We start from the raw sequence: 18,296 nt of genomic DNA on the forward strand, positions 1-18,296 counted from the left end.
GCTACCTTTGTGCTCATAAGCATATTGGAATCTTAAATATAAAATACTACTACTAGCAGCAGTAATAATAGATATCACCCTTTGATCAATAAGCACCGTATGACTTACATTGCAGCATCTGGCTGGTACTTTGCTAGGATAGTATTTGCAATTCACTAGACATCAGTGTCCCCATTTTGCAGATGCAGAAACTGAGGCTTTCAGAGGACAAACGACTTAGTGAAGACTGTGACCAGTTACAGCTGTGATTATTGCAGAACTCAGACTTGTTTTAAGCTTTTTAAAAAAATCTATGCAATCCTGTCTTTCAAAATATAACAGTCTTGAGCCAGCAAGATGGCTCAGCAAGTAAACGTTCTTCATACCTGAGTGCCATCCCCAGAGCCCACATGGTAGAAGGACAAAATCTACTCCTGGAAAGCTTCTCCCTCATGCTGTGCTGTGCATGCATGTATGCATGCAAAACAAAAACACAAAATATTTTCTTCAAAAACCATCCTAATTCCACCTCAAATTCTGTATTAACACAAGCATTTCTTAAAATTTAAACAAGCCATAAAAACCTGATAGAATTGGTCAACATGTGGTGAGCAATACCAGAACACAATGAGACAAACCTCCAAAGTGTTCTCTTTTAATTCCACTCCTTTTTAACAGTTTCCTTTCGGGGCAACCAATGTGTTTCCACTATAAGGGTCATTATGCACATTCTTAGTTTATAAACATCAAAATTACAAAGAAACACCTAACAGCACGTTCTCAGCGGTTACGGCTTGGTGTGCATTTCTTTCCTATTTTCACCTCTTTGTTGAGCAGCCTCTTTAAGAAAGGGAAAGAACATTGAAAGAAACCCAGTCCCAAAGCATTCACTGGATATACCTGAGCCTCAGCAAGGATGCAAACAATGAATTTGAAACAGAGGGAAGACATCAGTCTTTATATTAGAAGGCAAGGATGTGCACACATGTGCATATGTGTGGGTTTTCTATTTAATTTAGCGATATAAAAATGTTAAAACATAGTAATTACAGGAAAATTTTGTCGGTATAATTAAATTTCTTAAGGGGCTAAAAAGGTAAAGACTGAAAACACTCCCAGGAGAAGGAAGTTAAAGGGAAGGTTTGAGCTCCCTCTTTCTTCCTTTGGAAGAAATTCACCAACTTGCTGTCCTCGGAGACCAGATGACCAGCTAGTCTGCCAGGGCCTATGCTCAGAGCCTCTGCATGCATGTTAGCCACCACTAGCTGAGAGCAGCTGCTGTGACTCAGCAGTGACTTAAATAGTAGACACATAGAGTTCTCAAAAGTAGAAATGGAGGCTGGGGAGATGGCTCACTATGGAAAGCACTTGCCAGCCAAGCAGAATGCCCAAGTGTGAATCCTTAGCGCCAAGGAAAAGCTGGGCAGAGGCACCAGCTGGCCTTTAATCTCAGAGATTGAGAGGCAGAGAGAACAGATCCCAGAGGTAAGGTGGCCAGCAGCTCTAGCCAAATCAGTGAATCCTGGGTCCAGCTGAGACTCTGACTCAATACATAAGAGGCAGACACCAAGAGAGATACCCGATGTCAGCCTCCAGCCCAACCCCAACACACACCAATCACATGCTTGTGCAGGTGCACACCGTAGACACAAATAAATTTTTAAAGTAGAAATACTCACAAAGCCATTTCAAACTGTTCCAGCCATTTTTTCTTTAAGTCTTTTGTTTTGCAATAAAATTCTAACCCGTTTTGTCCTTGGGTATGGATGAGGTAGAAGCCATAAGACCACTGTGAAAATGAATATTCTTCAAGTTAATAATTGTCATTTATTAAAAAAATATTCCAAATCTATTGGAGTACCTAACTCTCCACACAAAAATCTTATAAGTCTGTCAGCATGAACACCGACTGTTAACAAACTTCATTTTGGTGAGACTATCATTGTTACCATACTGATCTTAGCAATTAAAAATGATTGGATCAACTCTGCCATGATCCAATCATAGCTCACAGGAGCCTGTACCAAACTAGTCTCTAAACACTAAAGACCTGAACCAGTAAGCACTGGTAAGATGGGCTATTATACATCTCACAGGAGCCTGTACCAAACTAGTCTCTAAACACTAAAGGCCCGAACCAGTAAGCACTGGTAAGATGGACTATTGTACATTTAGCTCCGGATTTGCCAGTTCTGTCTCCAGACACTCCACAACTGCAGATGACAACATTAATTGCATCTGTCCTCATCCTGTGCAGACTTTCCCCCTTGCCGTTACTGCTAAACAATGTGGCCCGACAGTTGTTTTACAGGAATTTAGGTAGAGTCTTAGTCACTAGAAAGAACCTAGAGATGTTTTAAATTACATACAAAGACAAGCATGGGTTATTTTCAGGCACTAAACCAATTTGTATAAAGGTCCTGAGAATCTGCACATTTAGGCAGCTGCCATGGAGGGGGTGATCTAGACGCCAAAGGATGTCTACATTTGAATATTCGGAGCCCTACATAAATTACAGACAGTAACATCCCAGAAGGTCACCTTTTTATTTTCCTTGTCAGTGGTGGGATTGTTGGCTATCTTGTAATGCTGCAGATCTATTATTTCCCTCATCTCATAGTTGTCCCCTTTCCTTTTACACACGATCACTGCCAAGTCGAATAAGAAGATGTGCCTGTAAAAGAGAGGCAGGGCGTTGACTGACAGAAATGGTGTGGGAGCTCATGTGTATGTTTCTCCTGGAGGGATGTGATCACACCAACCTAGCGTTCTTCTTTTGCATTAAGGACAACAGGAAGACCCGCACAGGGAACGCAACAAGGAATGTGGGCTCACAGACGTGTCACAGTGTCACAGGCCTCCAACACACCGATGGAGAAACGGTGCCACCCCACCCCAACTCCCCTCATTTTATCAAAAAGAAAGGGAGGAATCGTAAGAACAGCAATACACACACTGCAGTTATTGATAATACTCATTGAGATAGACCACGACGCTACTCATGGAATAGCTGATTTCTTCGTATTTAAAAGCTAGAATCTCAGAAAGATATTCATGATCAGGATAGTAGATCTACTTCTGTAAAAGTCACTGGTCAAAAGCTCTTAGAACTATCCATCCCTCCCACAGACATAAAAGAAATTCCCAGGGTCCCCACTCAGGTGCGAATTGCTGTCCTGCTCAGTGCTGGGGGATGTGTGTGAATTGCCAAAGGTCACAGTGAGGCTGTGGTACAGCGTAAGATCACACCCAGGCTAACTTTAGAGCCTGCGCTTTCACTCCCTTTGCTGAGTGTCACAATTTAATGGGTCACCTTAGGCACAGCTTGGGTGTAAGAGAAAACTGCAAAAACAGGAAAGCGATGGTTAAGTTTCTGTGTTAATATTTCTTTTTTTTTCTTAATAAAAGCAATGTTAATTGGGAAAGGAAATGAAACTTCATCATCCAGCTGCAATGTATTTGTGCTTTTTAAAACTCTCAGTGATTAACACGCATATTCTTAACCAATGACTGTGACAATGACACATTCACAGTGCTCAAACACTTTCCTCATCCTCAAAGCCAAAAGTGTGGCTCCTGAGAGCCACCTGTGGAACCAGGCTGTCAAGGTGGAAGCAAAAGCTGATGCTGCCCCCTGCTGGCAGACTCTCTCTTTTGTAAGGTTCCAGGAAACCACCACAAAACCGTCAGTATCATAGTGGAGGGTTACTGAGGATAGCCAAGGACTCTCTGACAAAAAACTTTCCCTAAATAAAAATATAACTAGGTAGTCACCATTAGACCCGCCTTCTTAGGATGCTTTTCATTATTTTAAGCTAATTTTTAAACGAGTCTCTCTTTTTTTTAAATTTAAAGGTAATCATGGTTTTGTGGCAATTGTCGGGTGGAATTTCATAATTGGAAGATGTATTTTCACAGGTTTTCATTTAGTCCCTAAAAACTTAAGCAAATCAGAGGGTCAAGACTAGAAAGTGAGGTAATCCATAAAGCATACATTAGGGACCATGGATCGGCCTGTTCCCTTGCCTGCCCACTCCCACCATCCTAGAATAACTGACTTACGGTACAATCATTCCTGTGACAGTAGCTATTAATTCTGGAAGTGCTCAGTACTTCTCACCTTTCTTGTTTCGCATGCTTGTCCAGTGTGGTTATTCGGATTTCACCATCTCCCTGCGGTCTCCCAAAGAGCAAAACTGGTTGGTTCTAAAACATAAATGTACTTGTAAGTAAATATAAAATGTGTGGCTGACCTTTTCACAATTACATACAAACAGAAGTAAACATTAGTAAAGCCATTTTCCTGGACAACTGCACCATTATAGATAAAAATTGATATCATTTTTATTTGTTCTTAACACATTTACTCTAAAATGCACAAGACTTTGATACAAGATATGCTAAAAAAAATCAATCTGACCTTTGTAATTAGAGCAGGCATTGAAAGGGAAGTTCCTAGAGCTGGATCTGACCTTCCTGGGGCCCAGTTGTCTTGGTACCAGAAGGTACCATTCAAGCTTCCAAAAGAAGGAAGCAACCAATATTCCTACCCAGCTATGATGCCTATAAACCACACCAATGACAACATGACACAAAAAGCATAGGAATATGCATAAATTGACAGTAAGCTCTCTAAGGATTTAAGACCCTCAATAAGAGAAAAATTATGCCTATTATTGGAAATGTATCCAGCTACCTACCCAGGGTTAGTGAAGCTAAGGATCTTGGAGGAGAACCTACAACCATCACTTTGCCAAACCAGCAAAATCCCTAAGTAGTTATTCTTACACTCTCAGATAAGTGTAGGTCCCACCCCTCACCAAGGAAATTTTCTTTGTGGCAGATAGAAACCATTGCAAAAAAAACCCACAATCAATAAAAATAGAAAGTTTTGGAGCCCAGTCCTAACTGTTATATCTGCAACATAACTCCTGTACCTTAGACTCAGGGACCATCTCAGAAGAAGAGGTGAAAAATTGAGAAAGTCAGAGGAACAGCAAGTTTTCTGCGAGACTGTGTTTCCTAAATTACCAGAGAAGCTATATCCATGGTGTGTCCCCAGCATGACTTCCTAAACATGAGTTGAACAAAGACAAATTGACTTGCAAATGCAGAAGGGGTGAGTTCACAAGGAGTCAAGTCTAGACAAAAGACTACAGACAACTAGGAAATGCTGAGGATAATAGAATAGTATTCTCCGAGTTGAGAGCACATCAACTGGTTATCCAATGCCAATCGTCAGCTCTGAAAATAGACGCATATAAGTAACATTATACAAACTGAGCCGGTTGTATTTTACACAACAATTAGAGAAAAAGAGGCAATGAATCTGAAAGAGAACAGAATGGGGGGGGGTAAACTTAGAAGGGTTTGTAGGGACTAAAGGGAAGAGAAAAATGATGTATGTAATCACATTATAATCTGAACAAATGAAAATATTACTTGAAAAGGGAAGTTAGATCCCAAAACAGAAAAATTACCGGAATGAATTTAACTAGAGGAAGATTCTAGTAACTAATATTTGTCACACATTCAGGGTGAAGTTACACAGTCTCTATTTTCATAGAACATACCACCCACAGAGAATATTTTACAGAAGCATGTAACTGCCAATACATAATTGTCCCCAAAGCAGAGTATAGGAAGGGGAGATAATTTCACACAGGGATTCAGAGATAGTTTCCTTGGTTTAAGAGCTTCAGGATGGAGAAACTCTGATGTAATAGTTAAATGAGATATTTTGACAAAGGCAGAGACATCAAGTGATTTTCAATTATTAGTAGACACTTAGAGTACTTGTTAAGATTATCAATGACACCTTGATATTTCATTCTAATAAAAGATATAAATGTGATTTCAAGAACATGATAAAATAATGAATGTTTGCTGTCAAAACCCCATTGTTATACTCTTGAATAAACCAGAATAAAAACATATTAAAATTCATATAGGGAGCTGGGTAGTGGTGGTTCACACCTTTAATCCCAGCATTTGGAAAGTAGAGGTAGGCAGATCTGTGTGAGTTAGAGGCCAGCCTGGTCTACGAAGCGAGTTCCAAGACAGCCAGTTGTTATATAGAGAAACCTTGTCAAAAAAAAAAAAAAAAAACAAAATCATATTGTAACCTCAAGGGTACAATAACTAAATGAACCTTAAAAAACAACAAAGTTGGATATTTCATCTCCCTGACTTCGAAACTTATTATAAAGCTAGAGTAGTTAAAATAATACAGAGCTAGCATAAAGACCAACAGAACAATACACCAGTTGAATAGTAGTGATCCCAGAAATAAGACTCACATATTAGCCACAATTGTTTTCAGAAAGGACATTCAATGGGGGGAAAACAAAGTTCTTGAACAAATGGTGCTAGGGCAACTGTACATCTACAAAAAGAAATAAAGTTGAACTTTTAGCTTTCTACTGCATCTAAAAATAACTACCCAGAGCAAAGATCTACACAGAGCTAACACTATTAAGTCTTTACAAGAAAATAGAGAAAAAGCTTCACAGAATTAAATTTAGAAACAAGTTCTTGAATGTGACATTAGAAGTATAATCAAGAAAGGTGGGCAAACTAGAACTTACAGCACCACCAATGCTATCTGTTGAAAAAAAAGTCTTGACAAGTACCTGTGTGATGAGCGACTAGCAGGTATACATACATACATATATATATGTATCCCACAAACACACATGTACTTGTGCGTGCGCACACACACACACACACACACAATAACATCACATAAAAGAACTCAAAAGTAGCCAAGGAATGCAACATTTCTCCCACACAAGTCCGATGAATACACAAAACAGTGTTTAACACTTTTAATCAGTAGGAAAATGCAGTCAAAACCAGAATCAGACACGATTTCATATCCATTTGGATATATATTTTACACATGTGCTTAGAAAAGAAAACATGTTTTTAAAAAGACCTGAAAATTAGCATTTGTCAAGTTCATGGAGAAACTGGAATCCATTTATATTGCTAGTAACAATAAAAACTGGGGCAGCTGCTATCAAGAATGGAATGGATATTACTCAAAATTTAATCAGAGAATTACCATACAGTTCAGAAATCCCACTATAGAACCGAAAGAGATGAAAGACGGAACTCAGACAGACATTGCATACCCACACACAACAGCATTATTTATGACACTTCAAAGGGAAGCAACCAAATGTTCTCTGGATAAAAAGATACAATGTGGGATATGCACAAACAATGCCTTAAGTAGACAAAACTCACACTCTGCAATATGAATGAAAGCTTGTGTCATAAGGCTAAAAAAAAGAAACTGGTTCCAAGAACACCAATACCATATGGTTCTATACATCAGAGGCAACAGAGGTGCTGAATTCATACACAGAAAGAATGGTGCCAGGGACTGCAGAGAGAACAGAGTGGGTAGTCTGTGCTCGATGAACAAGATTTCACAGAATTAAAAGATTTCTGGAGTTGGATAGAAACAACAGGTATACAAGATTGTAAATATGTTTAATGTCAAATGTACACATAAATGTTTATGGTGGTCAATTTAATGTCACTCATATTATTACACTGCTAAACTACAGAGCTGTGAGGAACTGTACTATGTATGAATTCTAGAGAATGGATGATGGGAGGTTAAGGAATGAAATTCCCTTTAGATTGGACCTTCAAGAAATGTGATAAACAATAATGGGGAAAAATACTCTAGGCTCTGAATAGAATATGTTCAAAGGTAGAACCACAAAAGGCAATAAAAAACTGGAGATGTATAATAAACACCTCATAATCCCCATGATGCAAAATATGTGGGCAGTTATTCACTGAATGAGTTCAGAAAATGGATTAAGTTCAGATCATTGCATGCTTTTAAGTGGGTGAAAGTTGCTGACAACAGGAAAGTCTTGGCAAGTTTGGGAAAGAAGGTGAACAGGAAAACAGCTGCTTCAAATGAAACTATATAAAGAGGTTGTTAGGGGCTACAGGGACTGTCAAGGAAGCAGATGATGGCATTATGAAATGGAGAGGTGCTGTGCATGGGAAAAGAAAGGAATGTGCAGGGGATTCAGAACACAGCAGTGAAATCACTTGGCCAAAAATACCTCAAAGCCATTCTTCCATGCACTTCCCACAGAATAGCCCAGCCCTCCATTCTCAGTGGAAAGCATTGCAATAGCAGCCTAGCTTCTTCCCAAAAGGGACTCCTTGAAATATAAACAAGGCTGGGACATGCCACTCTAGGACAGAAGAAACTCTCCTAGATTTCCATCCAGTCACAATGAAGCTCTAACCTATCCATGGCCTACAGAGTTAGGGATGCTATGCCTCATCCCCTGTGACCTCAAAGCTCATCACCTTCTGTTCTCACCACTTCTAGACACCCTTGTCTCACAGCTTCCTGACACTGCAAGTGCTTCTTACCCATCTCTGGTCTTTTCACTTGTTAAGGCATCACCTGGACCACTAACCCAATGTATCTTCTTCTAGTTTCTCATTCTTTGGACCCAGCTAAAACAACAAGCAGCTTGAAAAGACTTTTTCTAGCCATAGCACATAAACTCAGACTCTTTATTGTCCTCTGGGACTCCTGAGAGAAGAGGCAGTGAGTGAGGGACAGAGGGAGAGAGGCAAGCAACAGAGGTACCCGGACAACGGGAAAGACACAGGTGACATCACATGAGGGTAAAGACCAAACAAAATATGAAGGGAAAAAAAACAACGTCTGAGAGCCGAAAGTTGAAGGTAAACCATCTTTTCCTTAACAACAGCTCTGAGTGCCCCAGGATTTGGGGATGAGGGGAAGCTGGATGGGAGGATAATTACATACCAAATTTTCTATAGATAGCTGAAACTGCTTTATTTCACGAAGGGTCTCATTATCTCTTTTCACTTCATTCACATATTGTGCCAAGTCCTAAAGAATGGAGAGAAGGGTGCAGAAAGAATACACAGGAAGATTAGAGACACAAGTCGCTTTGAAAGAAAACCACATCATTAATTCCATCAGTGATGAAAGTCACCACCGTAACTTCTCAATGACAATAAAATGAACACTCAGTCAATCAAAGCTGCACATCACAAAGCCAATTTTAAAATGTGGGGTGTGCAGCTGGGAAGTCTTAAGAGCCGTCCTTTACCACACCCCTGAGGAGAGTAAGGAAGGATACTGCTGCCTTAGAGGACCAAAAAAAAAAAATCTGCTGCAATGCAAAACCACAGAGCAAAGTAGGTCAGGAGAATTTAAATTCCAGGAGCATTAATGGCCGACCTTGACAGTGGTGCATCTTTCCCCGGGGTTAGATGAAGGGCAGAGCTGAAGGATTAGCAACCAGGAAAAAAGTAACAAAGTTACATGTGGCCCTAGCAAGACTGTCTTTTAAAACCAGTTAATGTCTTGTTAGCGCCCAAGAATGCTCAGTCAAGAAGGCTAGTTCAATTTCAGAGTTAACAAAGGAGAAACAAAGGAGAAGTGAAACTCAGAGCAGCACAAAAACAGGATAGTGGGAAAAAAACAAATTTCAGCCACGCTTCTCCACCTGACTTCACCTATTTTAAAATGCCTTTTTTCTTTTTCCTTGTTTTGAATTTGTGAAAGCATTAGCTCATCCTCCCATACTGTAACTAGCTATTTTTATTTCGTGTGATCCACATTTTCCGATTTTCTAAGCCTATTCTTTTTTTTTTTTCTTTTTCTTTTACTTTCTTTACCCTCTTGAAAGCATCCACTAGGAACACAACTCTGGAAATAGCAAATCTCAACTATGGTCTCCATGGAAGCTTGCCTTTAGGTAGGACCCACCCATAAATGCATTCTTTAAGGACACAACACGTGTTGCTTTTCTGGCCACAACAAATGACCAAGTCACAGCCAGTGCGGAGACTGGTCCAGAGCACTGTTAAATACTTAGATAATGCACTGTCACTCCCTTCCAAAAACAAGTGCTTACTCTGTTTAATTAAAGCTCAGAGTCAAGTTGACTAAGCACACTGTGAAATTTGGGCTTCCAACACATTACCCTACAACACCCGCTTTTATCTCCGTATGTGCCTTCTTGACTTTCAGGTTTAACTGGAAACAAAAATCCTAAGTGAAACCCCTTGTAGAGCATCTACCATGTACAACCTGGCAGAGGATCCGTCTGAGGAAAAAGAAACACACTGGTGTTCCTGAAGTTACCCGTGGCCCTCTGCTTATTCATGTCAACAATTCCGTAAGTATAAATGAGAAGACTGTGGAACAAAGCCACTATATGGAGTCATTCCTAGAGGCTGTAAAAGTTAGCAAATTGCACAAAATTAGTTGGATCAGGCCTCTTGGTTTTATGGCTTTTTGATTTTTGTCTAGCACTTAAATTCATGTAAGAATTCCATTTCAGAGGCTGAAGTGGGAGCACCACAAATTGAGGCCAGTCTGGATTACATAGTACCTGGAAGTCCCAGTCTCAAAAACAAAAAACCCACCAATAAGGACATAGCAAATATCTGTTTCAGTGAGTTGCTTTGCTCTCTTCACCAATGACAGAGTGAACGTTAGGGTGGGTGTTGGGGAAGTCTTATGTCAATAAAGTACTGTTGAGCCTATAGGGAACCAAGATAGGAGGGATTAGGAGTCCAGGAGAACTCTGGGAAGGAGAAGCACAGGAGAGTCAACATGTAACGCCATGGGGGTAGGAAGCCTGGAACTATTCTCCGGTAAGAGAAATACTTAGATTAACAATTATGGGGTAATTACTTATGTCAGAGCTAGCTAGTAAGAAACAAGCAAGGCCAACAGCTTCATAATTAATATAGCCTCCTGCGTGTTTATTTGGGACTGATGCGGATCTGGAACCAGGCGGGCGAGAAGGCTTCTCTCAAAGAAAAAGCTTCTCTTAACAGGTGGGCACATATGCACACCAGCAGTTTGAACCCCATTGTTTCTAGGCAGGAAGGCAAAACGAGCAAGTTTCAGGGATAGCTGCCTCACCTTCATAGCATCCAGAGCCAACTTCAGGTTTGCCTTCTTGGTAGGATCATGGGTGTGTTTGACCAGTTCCTGTTTGAAAGACACAGATTAGCAATACTTTCCTTAAACCAAAGGCTAACACTGAAGAAAGAAACAAAACATTTTAAAGACACCGTTATCGCCTTAACTGCTGGGTGGTGGTGATTCACACCTTTAATCCCGGCACTTGGGAGGCAGAGGCAGGTGGATCTCTGTGAGTTCAAGACCATCCCGGTCTAAAAAAATGAGTTCCAGGACAGATAGGTCTGTTACACAGAGAAACCCTGTTTCAAAAAACAAAACAACAACAAAAAAAGACACCAATATCAGCCTCTCTACACTGTGATAATTTTGATTGACTCTTTTAGCTATACTCTACCCTTACCATTACACCTGAACTAGCTCTTATAGCCAAGGCTGGTCTCGAACTCCAAGAGATCCGCCTGCCTCTGCCTTCCGAGTGCTGGGATTAAAGGCGTGCGCCACCACCGCTCAGCTGAATGGATACTTCCTATTTCCTCTCACACACCACTTCTCTAAGAGTGTGGATTCTAATGCCACATCTCCGTTTTGGGGACAAGAGGGTGCTTTGTGCATTGTGCTGTTACTGTCTTGGATCTCTACATACTACACTTCTCCATACTCCTCAGTCTCCACAGTTTCCTTTCTCTTTAGAGAGCTGCTGTCACTTACATGTTCACTCTATTCTTATTTTACTTGTTCTCCAAATTTGATCTCAGCCACTGTCATATCAACTGTCACCCAATGAGGCCATCACTCAAATCACACCTGATACCAGATTCACATGTACAAATGAAAAACAGTCCCACAGACCCCTAAGTCCAGTAACTCCCAAATTTGCTCCATCCTTACATGGGATTAGGGGGCCACTGTTGATACCCCAGGTTTTGCTGCCCCTCTCCTTCCGCATGTCTCACTGATGTTAACTTTGATCCTGTCCTAAAGAACACAGTCCTAGCTGTCATCTGACATCAGCTCTTTGCTAATTGATAACTGTTGTTTTTTATTTTTTTCTGAACAGGTTATTCTTAAGTGCTTCAAACTAGACTTTGAACCTAGGGTATCTCCTTCCAATAATCCTTTCATGCCTCTGACACGAAGCAGGTTTCTAAACTCTAAGGCCTATCCTGTTTCCAGCCTGGTTAGACTCCAGTAAGTCCCCAAACATTTCCATTGTTACCCAACAACTCCTAGCAGTCACACACTGTGTCTGACTCTTCAGACTTCTCTTCATCCCTTTCTCTCAGCTTCCACCAGATAACCTCCATTCTAACCTCACTAAGTAATCTGTAGTTCTCAAAATGTACTCTTACTAATGCATTGGACATGGTGCTCCCTTTTCTTCGGGAGATCCTCCCCTCATCCACCTGCCAAACTCATATGAGTCCTTCAAAGCCCAAGTCACAATCATCCCTCTAGGAAGACAGAAGACAAAGCCTCCACTGTGGTCCCCAGCAAGCTGAAGTATAGTTGACTCCTTGTGTCTCTTCTGTGCCTCCGTCACACTTTGCTATACTTCAGAAGTGGCACTCATTTTTTTTTTTTGTCCTAAATGATGAGAATGACTGGGGTGGATCCTGACATTCAGTGCATTCCTAACACTGTTTGGCACTTACACACACACACACACACACACACACACACACACACACACACACACAAAGCTACTCGAAATTCTCTAAAGGCCTCAACACTGGTTCTGTGTCCTGTTACAAATAGGACCTATAGAAAGACAGAACTGCCAAATATAAAAACTCACCGAAATCCTGTTTTCATTCTCACTTCGTTAAATAAACTAGTAAATTACACTTAAAGTTTCCAAAACTCCTCGACATAATATTTTAAATTTTATAAACCACTGTCATCAAATCAGCCAGCATCCAGAAGTGATTTCCGGTGAAATAATGAAAGTGCAATAGAAAGGAGAAAAACTACAAACTAATAACCACATTTTTAAAACGAATTTCTAGGCATCAGACAAATGTTCCAAAATGCTTTGAGGTAAAAATTTTTATCTACATGTAGTACCCAAAATAAAACTTCCTATGTTTAAACACCTTCATGGAATTACACGTCCTCTTGAAATCTAAAATACAAAACAGCAGCAGAAAAAAATAGTGGGCCAAGTCAGGAGTTTCAAAATCATATAATTGTGTTTCTTGATTTTTGAGTATTACAAAGACCCAGAGTCTTTCTCTTGATCTAAAATCTTCTAAATTCTTCAATCAGTGCTTCACTACATCCAAGCAACAGAATAAATCATTATCTTATTTTGGACATGTTTTTAGCTCCATGATGTCTTGAAAGCTGATTGCCCGAGTCGTCCTTATTATTTTTTCATAAAACTCAATTTGATTAAGTTGCTTTGAGTTTAGGTCTCATAAATGTTTTAATGCATTTTTAAGAAATAATCAGGGTTTGAATTTTTCTGATTTCTCAGTAGAACCAAAATAGAAATGACTAATAATTGCATGGCTACAGTTCAAGAAATTTAATATACAAGATGTACAAAGCACAGAAGAGTCAAAATTATATTTCACGTACAGGTAGTAGATTTTTTAAATGACATTCTAGGAGCATCAGCTGGGCTGGCAGACTAATACAGTAAGACATTTCTTTGGAGCAGAACTAATGAGCCTCTTGGTATAGCTTTCAAATTAAATTTATAAGACTCTCCACTCTCATTAGAGGACTAACCGTGGAAACCATAAACTTTGTAGGCTTTACTAAGAATCACTTCACAATAGGTGTAGCCTTATTACATTTAGTGCAATAAAAAGGCAATGCAGCCCATAACACAATCTTCTATTAATTACTATGATAAGATGGAGAATCTAATGTGGTTAAGCTGACCAAATTCAGGTACACTGTCTCACTGGCAAATGATTATTGCTAATTCCGAAAGATGCCATTGAAGGCATATTTGTATCTGTTTCACTGTTTGTTTTTTCTCTTCCTATCCTGTTTGAAGAACAAAAATGAGTCTTTTTAGTAAATACAGATCATAGTTCACTAAAAGGAAAGTAAAACGTCAAGCTACCCCCAGACATTTGACACTTAACACTAGTAATATGGAGAATCTGCAGCATGATGCTGGTGTGACATGGTGTCCTGTGGGATGCACAAATGCACAGTCGAGTGTTGTTGTAGTACAGACCTGGAGGAGGAGATGGTACTTCAGCACACGCTGCATGGGAACGACCAGTAAATCGCGAAGGGTGAATTTCCCGTTGTTTGCTCTTTTTGAACATTCCTAATGCAATGGATTTCAAATTTTTGTTAGTTTTCTCAAAGGAAGTCATAAGACACTACAAACTGCAAAGTCCACAAGTAGAATCCTCATAAAATACGTTTGCCCATTTTCTTTCACAATATTTCTGTTCAAGCAATCAAGTGCCTTCAGTTTTTTAAGGCAAGTCTTCCAGTACTTCAAATCATATTATGAATCAAATGAGCTGTTTCATCAGTGAAGATTATTCTCATAGCACGTAATCCTGACCCTCCAGAGTTTTCCTTTCGAGTTGACTCGCACATTCCCCTCAGGCTTATGAACAAGAGAGCAGCAAGCTCCCACTCATTAAGGTCCTGTGAGCCCATTCTCCTTCATGCTATGGCTTCATCAAGTCTATCCAATCACTCTTTCCAGTCTCCCCCTAAGAAACCACCATCCCTTTTCAAAAGCATTCTGCTAGGCTGTAGGAAGACTCAGTCAAAACTATTTCCTTTATCTCTCCCTTCCTCCCTCCCTTCCTCCATCTTTTTGTACATGTACACCTTGTGGCCATTTAATTATCACTGTGAAGAGGATCTGCCTGAATAAAGCCTTTTAGACTAAAGAGCTGTCCCTTAAGCCTCTCAAAATAAAAAAAAGACCCCTGCTTGCTTAATAAATATATACTGAACTAAATGAAATGGAATATTTGGCTGAATATGTTAAAATAGAAAGCTGCTACCACAGTTAATATTTTTGAAGACTCAGATTTTACATATTTAATCCTCTTAAAAAACATTTTAAAATGAGCATGGTGGTGCATGTCTACAATTCTAGCACTCAGGAGTCTGAGTCAGGAGGACTGACATAAGTTTGAGACAATAAACACAGTAAACTTTGTCACAAAACAAACAAACAAAAAGTTTACTTTAAAATAATATTGACTTCTTCATGTTTGATTGCAGCTGTGACCTTGGAGTAAATAATTTGAATTTAAATATTAACATATGAAACCCTGGCTGTGTGACTTGGAAAAGTTACTGTCCTTCCTGGACCCAATATAATACATATTATAAATGTGTATCATATATATATATCCATATAATATATCAATACATATTTTATATATAATACACTAACATATGTTAAAGATAGATAGATAGATAGATAGATAGATAGATAGATAGATATTCTTGGTTGTTAACTTGACTATATCTGGAATTAACTAAAACCCAAGCAGCTAGCTAGGTATACCTGTAAGGGATTTTTCTTGATTAAATAATTTGAAGTGGGAATACACATCTTTAATCCACATTTTTTAAGATGGGGAGATTCACTTCTTATTTAGACCACCTAGGCCACACCTATATATAGGACATGGAAGAAGGAAGCTTTTGCTCTTTGCCTGTTTGCCCTCTCTCACTGACTAGTCCATTTCTTTACTGGCATTAGAACTTACTTTGGAATTTGAGCATATACTGATGACCAGCTGAGATATCCAGCCTCATGAACTGATTCTTGGACTTCCCATTAGTAGTCATTGACTGACTAGCTAGACCACCATCTGTAAGCCATTTTAATAAATTCCCTTTCTATATAGGTTCTAGAGAACATGACTAATAAAAATTTTGGTACCAGGAGTGGGGTTTACATTCATTCTGTCACTTCTGTTTCTCTAGAGAACCCGGACTAAAACATATATATGGTGTTATTCCAAAAGATCCCAAAATGTCAAAGAATTGCTAGAGAGAAACCTCATTAATTCAACATTCTCATGCAATTGCAAGTGCCAGACTAAGGGCTTCCTCAGTATAGCGCTACTTAAGATAATATGTGGTTCATGAATTTAGTCCTTTACCCATTCTTAGCTTTTCTAGCACACTCAAAGACATTACTGGGAGCTATGACATTAATGTCAGTGATTATAATGACCATGATGACTTCATGAGTGTGTTTGACTACAGATCTAAGGCAAAATGTAAAACATGCTGACTGGTTATCCATGTCTGAATGTTTCAACAGGCTTCCTGTATGTGCATGGGTGGACATGTGTATGACAGGATATAAATAAGCTATTCTAGCTGGCCAGCAATCCTCAGGGATGAGATCTTGCCATCTTCACCTCTCAGAGGTGAGAGCATAATCATGCACCATTACATCCAGCTTTTTGATGTGGGTTCCAGAGTTTGAACTCAGGTCCTCAAGCTTGCACAGATAGCTCTTCACTGACACTGCTACCTCCCCAGACCATGAGTTCAACTGATTTCTTGTAGTCCACAGATTATTGGGCATTCCTGATCATGAGTATCAACAAGGAAGCCATTACTTTCACAACTGGGTCTTCTCTCTGCGTTGCATTTTAAGCTCTTTGGGATGGCAGAGGTTGTCTTTTTTTTTTTTTAACTCCAGGCTATCCCAACTTAGTACAAGGAACAGAAATTTGTACATGTAAAATCACAGAAATGCATTTAAAATTATTGGGAGGGACATCAGTTTGTTTATGCTCCAAGTTTAGTGTAGGGAAGGAAACATTATTGGCATCATCTACAATGCAGATGGAGACTGGAGTGTAAATTCTTTTCCTTGAAAGTAAATAAGGGACAGAAATTAGTCTTCTGAAGTAATCCATCACCCCTTGGCCTAAACACAATCCTAATCAAAAGGATTATCATCAAGTTTAAGCCCAGTTGCACAAAAACGGCAGAGTCTCTTACCCATGCCCTATACAATCTTGATTCCAAAGTAGAAAAGCCACACATACTCACACATAATGAAAATAATAACAACCAGAAAAAACAGCCACCAAATAAAGAAGACAAAAAACGAAGGGCATAGAGAGGAAGACAGCTTCCCTAACATCCCGTGGGGTGCCCATGTTATACTTTCTCATTAAATCCTCCCAAGTCAGGCAGTGTTCAGAAGAGGACATCTGAGCTGAGTGAGAGGCTGCATGCTGACTGGCAGCTTCTCACCGGCAGCCTTCTCATCGCAGCCTGAGGCTTCTCCTCTCCTGAGACTGGCAGAAACTGTACAGGATGTAAGTCCTGGTGTGCATATCCTGTGCACAGCTTCGGCACCGATTCTAATACAAGAGCAGCCCCTCAGTGGGGCTGAGAACCGTGGAGGCCTGATAGGCGACCTGCTGACTCTTATCAAGAACCACAGTTTTATACCTCCATTTTAAAAAAAGCCGCTTTAACTACTGTTCTGCTCCGAACTAGTAACACGAGCTGTAAAGTTTTATTTTATCACCGTATCTAATTTGAGTCAAGGTAGCTTAGACCTCTACACTTACGAGTATCCATTCTCTAAGAGGAGCATTAACCCTTGGTACTAATGATACTTTAAAGATGTCATTAAGTGGTGACTAAACTGTCTCTAGATATAAGGTCACCATCGTCAAGAGACACTATAAAATGCTCTGTGCCCTGATATTGAGCAAGCCTCCTAAGCAATAATGTTCATCTGTGGAACATGGAAGCAATGAAATTATGCCTGTTGTGCTAAAAACAAGAAAAGGCTAGGATTTGGAAGGCTTTTGCCTCTTTTCCATCACCTGACTTCATGGGTGAACTAAACAAATAAAAGGAGAAGGGGGATATTGGAGAGGCAACGACACAAAAATATCCCTAAAGATTCTAACTCATAGAAAATCATTTTTTTATTTCTTTAAATGTATAAACTCTTATACAATATAATTAATACACATAAGGAGTTGAGACAGGGTCTTAAGATACACACACATATACAGACATATATCTATAGACAGGGGTATGTGTGTGTGTGTATGTCTCTGTGTATGTCTGTGTGTCTGTGTGGCCCTGGCTGGCCTCAACCTTGCAATCCTCCTGCCTCAGCCATTTAAGTGCTGGGGTTATAGATATTTATCACCGTTCTAACCTCCAAAATCATGACTTAGCATAAGCCTCCAGTTTATCCATCTAGTAGACCATCGAAGGGACTGCTCCAACTTATAGGCTTCGTCATAGTCACATAGCACTTTGGCTTTTTTTTAATGTTTGTATCTGTCTGTCCACTCTTCTTTCTTATGGGCAATACCTATTCATTTCATACATGTGCAAATGTCTCATGCTGTCCAAAACATTTGAG

General features: G+C 39.7%; 1 protein-coding gene across 2 annotated transcripts in view; it reads right to left on the reverse strand.

Moving 5' to 3' along the window:
• The window catches only part of Vav3 (vav guanine nucleotide exchange factor 3), a 319,658-nt gene that overhangs the window by 144,089 nt on the left and 157,273 nt on the right, over positions 1–18,296 (reverse strand). For both annotated transcript variants that reach the window (XM_005076659.4, XM_040752019.1), the window contains exons 10-15: positions 14,133–14,228; positions 10,937–11,005; positions 8,798–8,884; positions 4,100–4,185; positions 2,521–2,653; positions 1,659–1,768 (exon numbers count right to left, since the gene is read on the reverse strand). In XM_005076659.4, coding sequence (XP_005076716.1) covers positions 1,659–1,768; positions 2,521–2,653; positions 4,100–4,185; positions 8,798–8,884; positions 10,937–11,005; positions 14,133–14,228 — 581 coding nt within the window. The remainder of the gene's footprint in view (positions 1–1,658; positions 1,769–2,520; positions 2,654–4,099; positions 4,186–8,797; positions 8,885–10,936; positions 11,006–14,132; positions 14,229–18,296) is intronic.

Source organism: Mesocricetus auratus, unplaced genomic scaffold (genome assembly GCF_017639785.1).
Source record: "Mesocricetus auratus isolate SY011 unplaced genomic scaffold, BCM_Maur_2.0 Super-Scaffold_100009, whole genome shotgun sequence".
Classification (NCBI taxonomy): domain Eukaryota; kingdom Metazoa; phylum Chordata; class Mammalia; order Rodentia; family Cricetidae; genus Mesocricetus; species Mesocricetus auratus.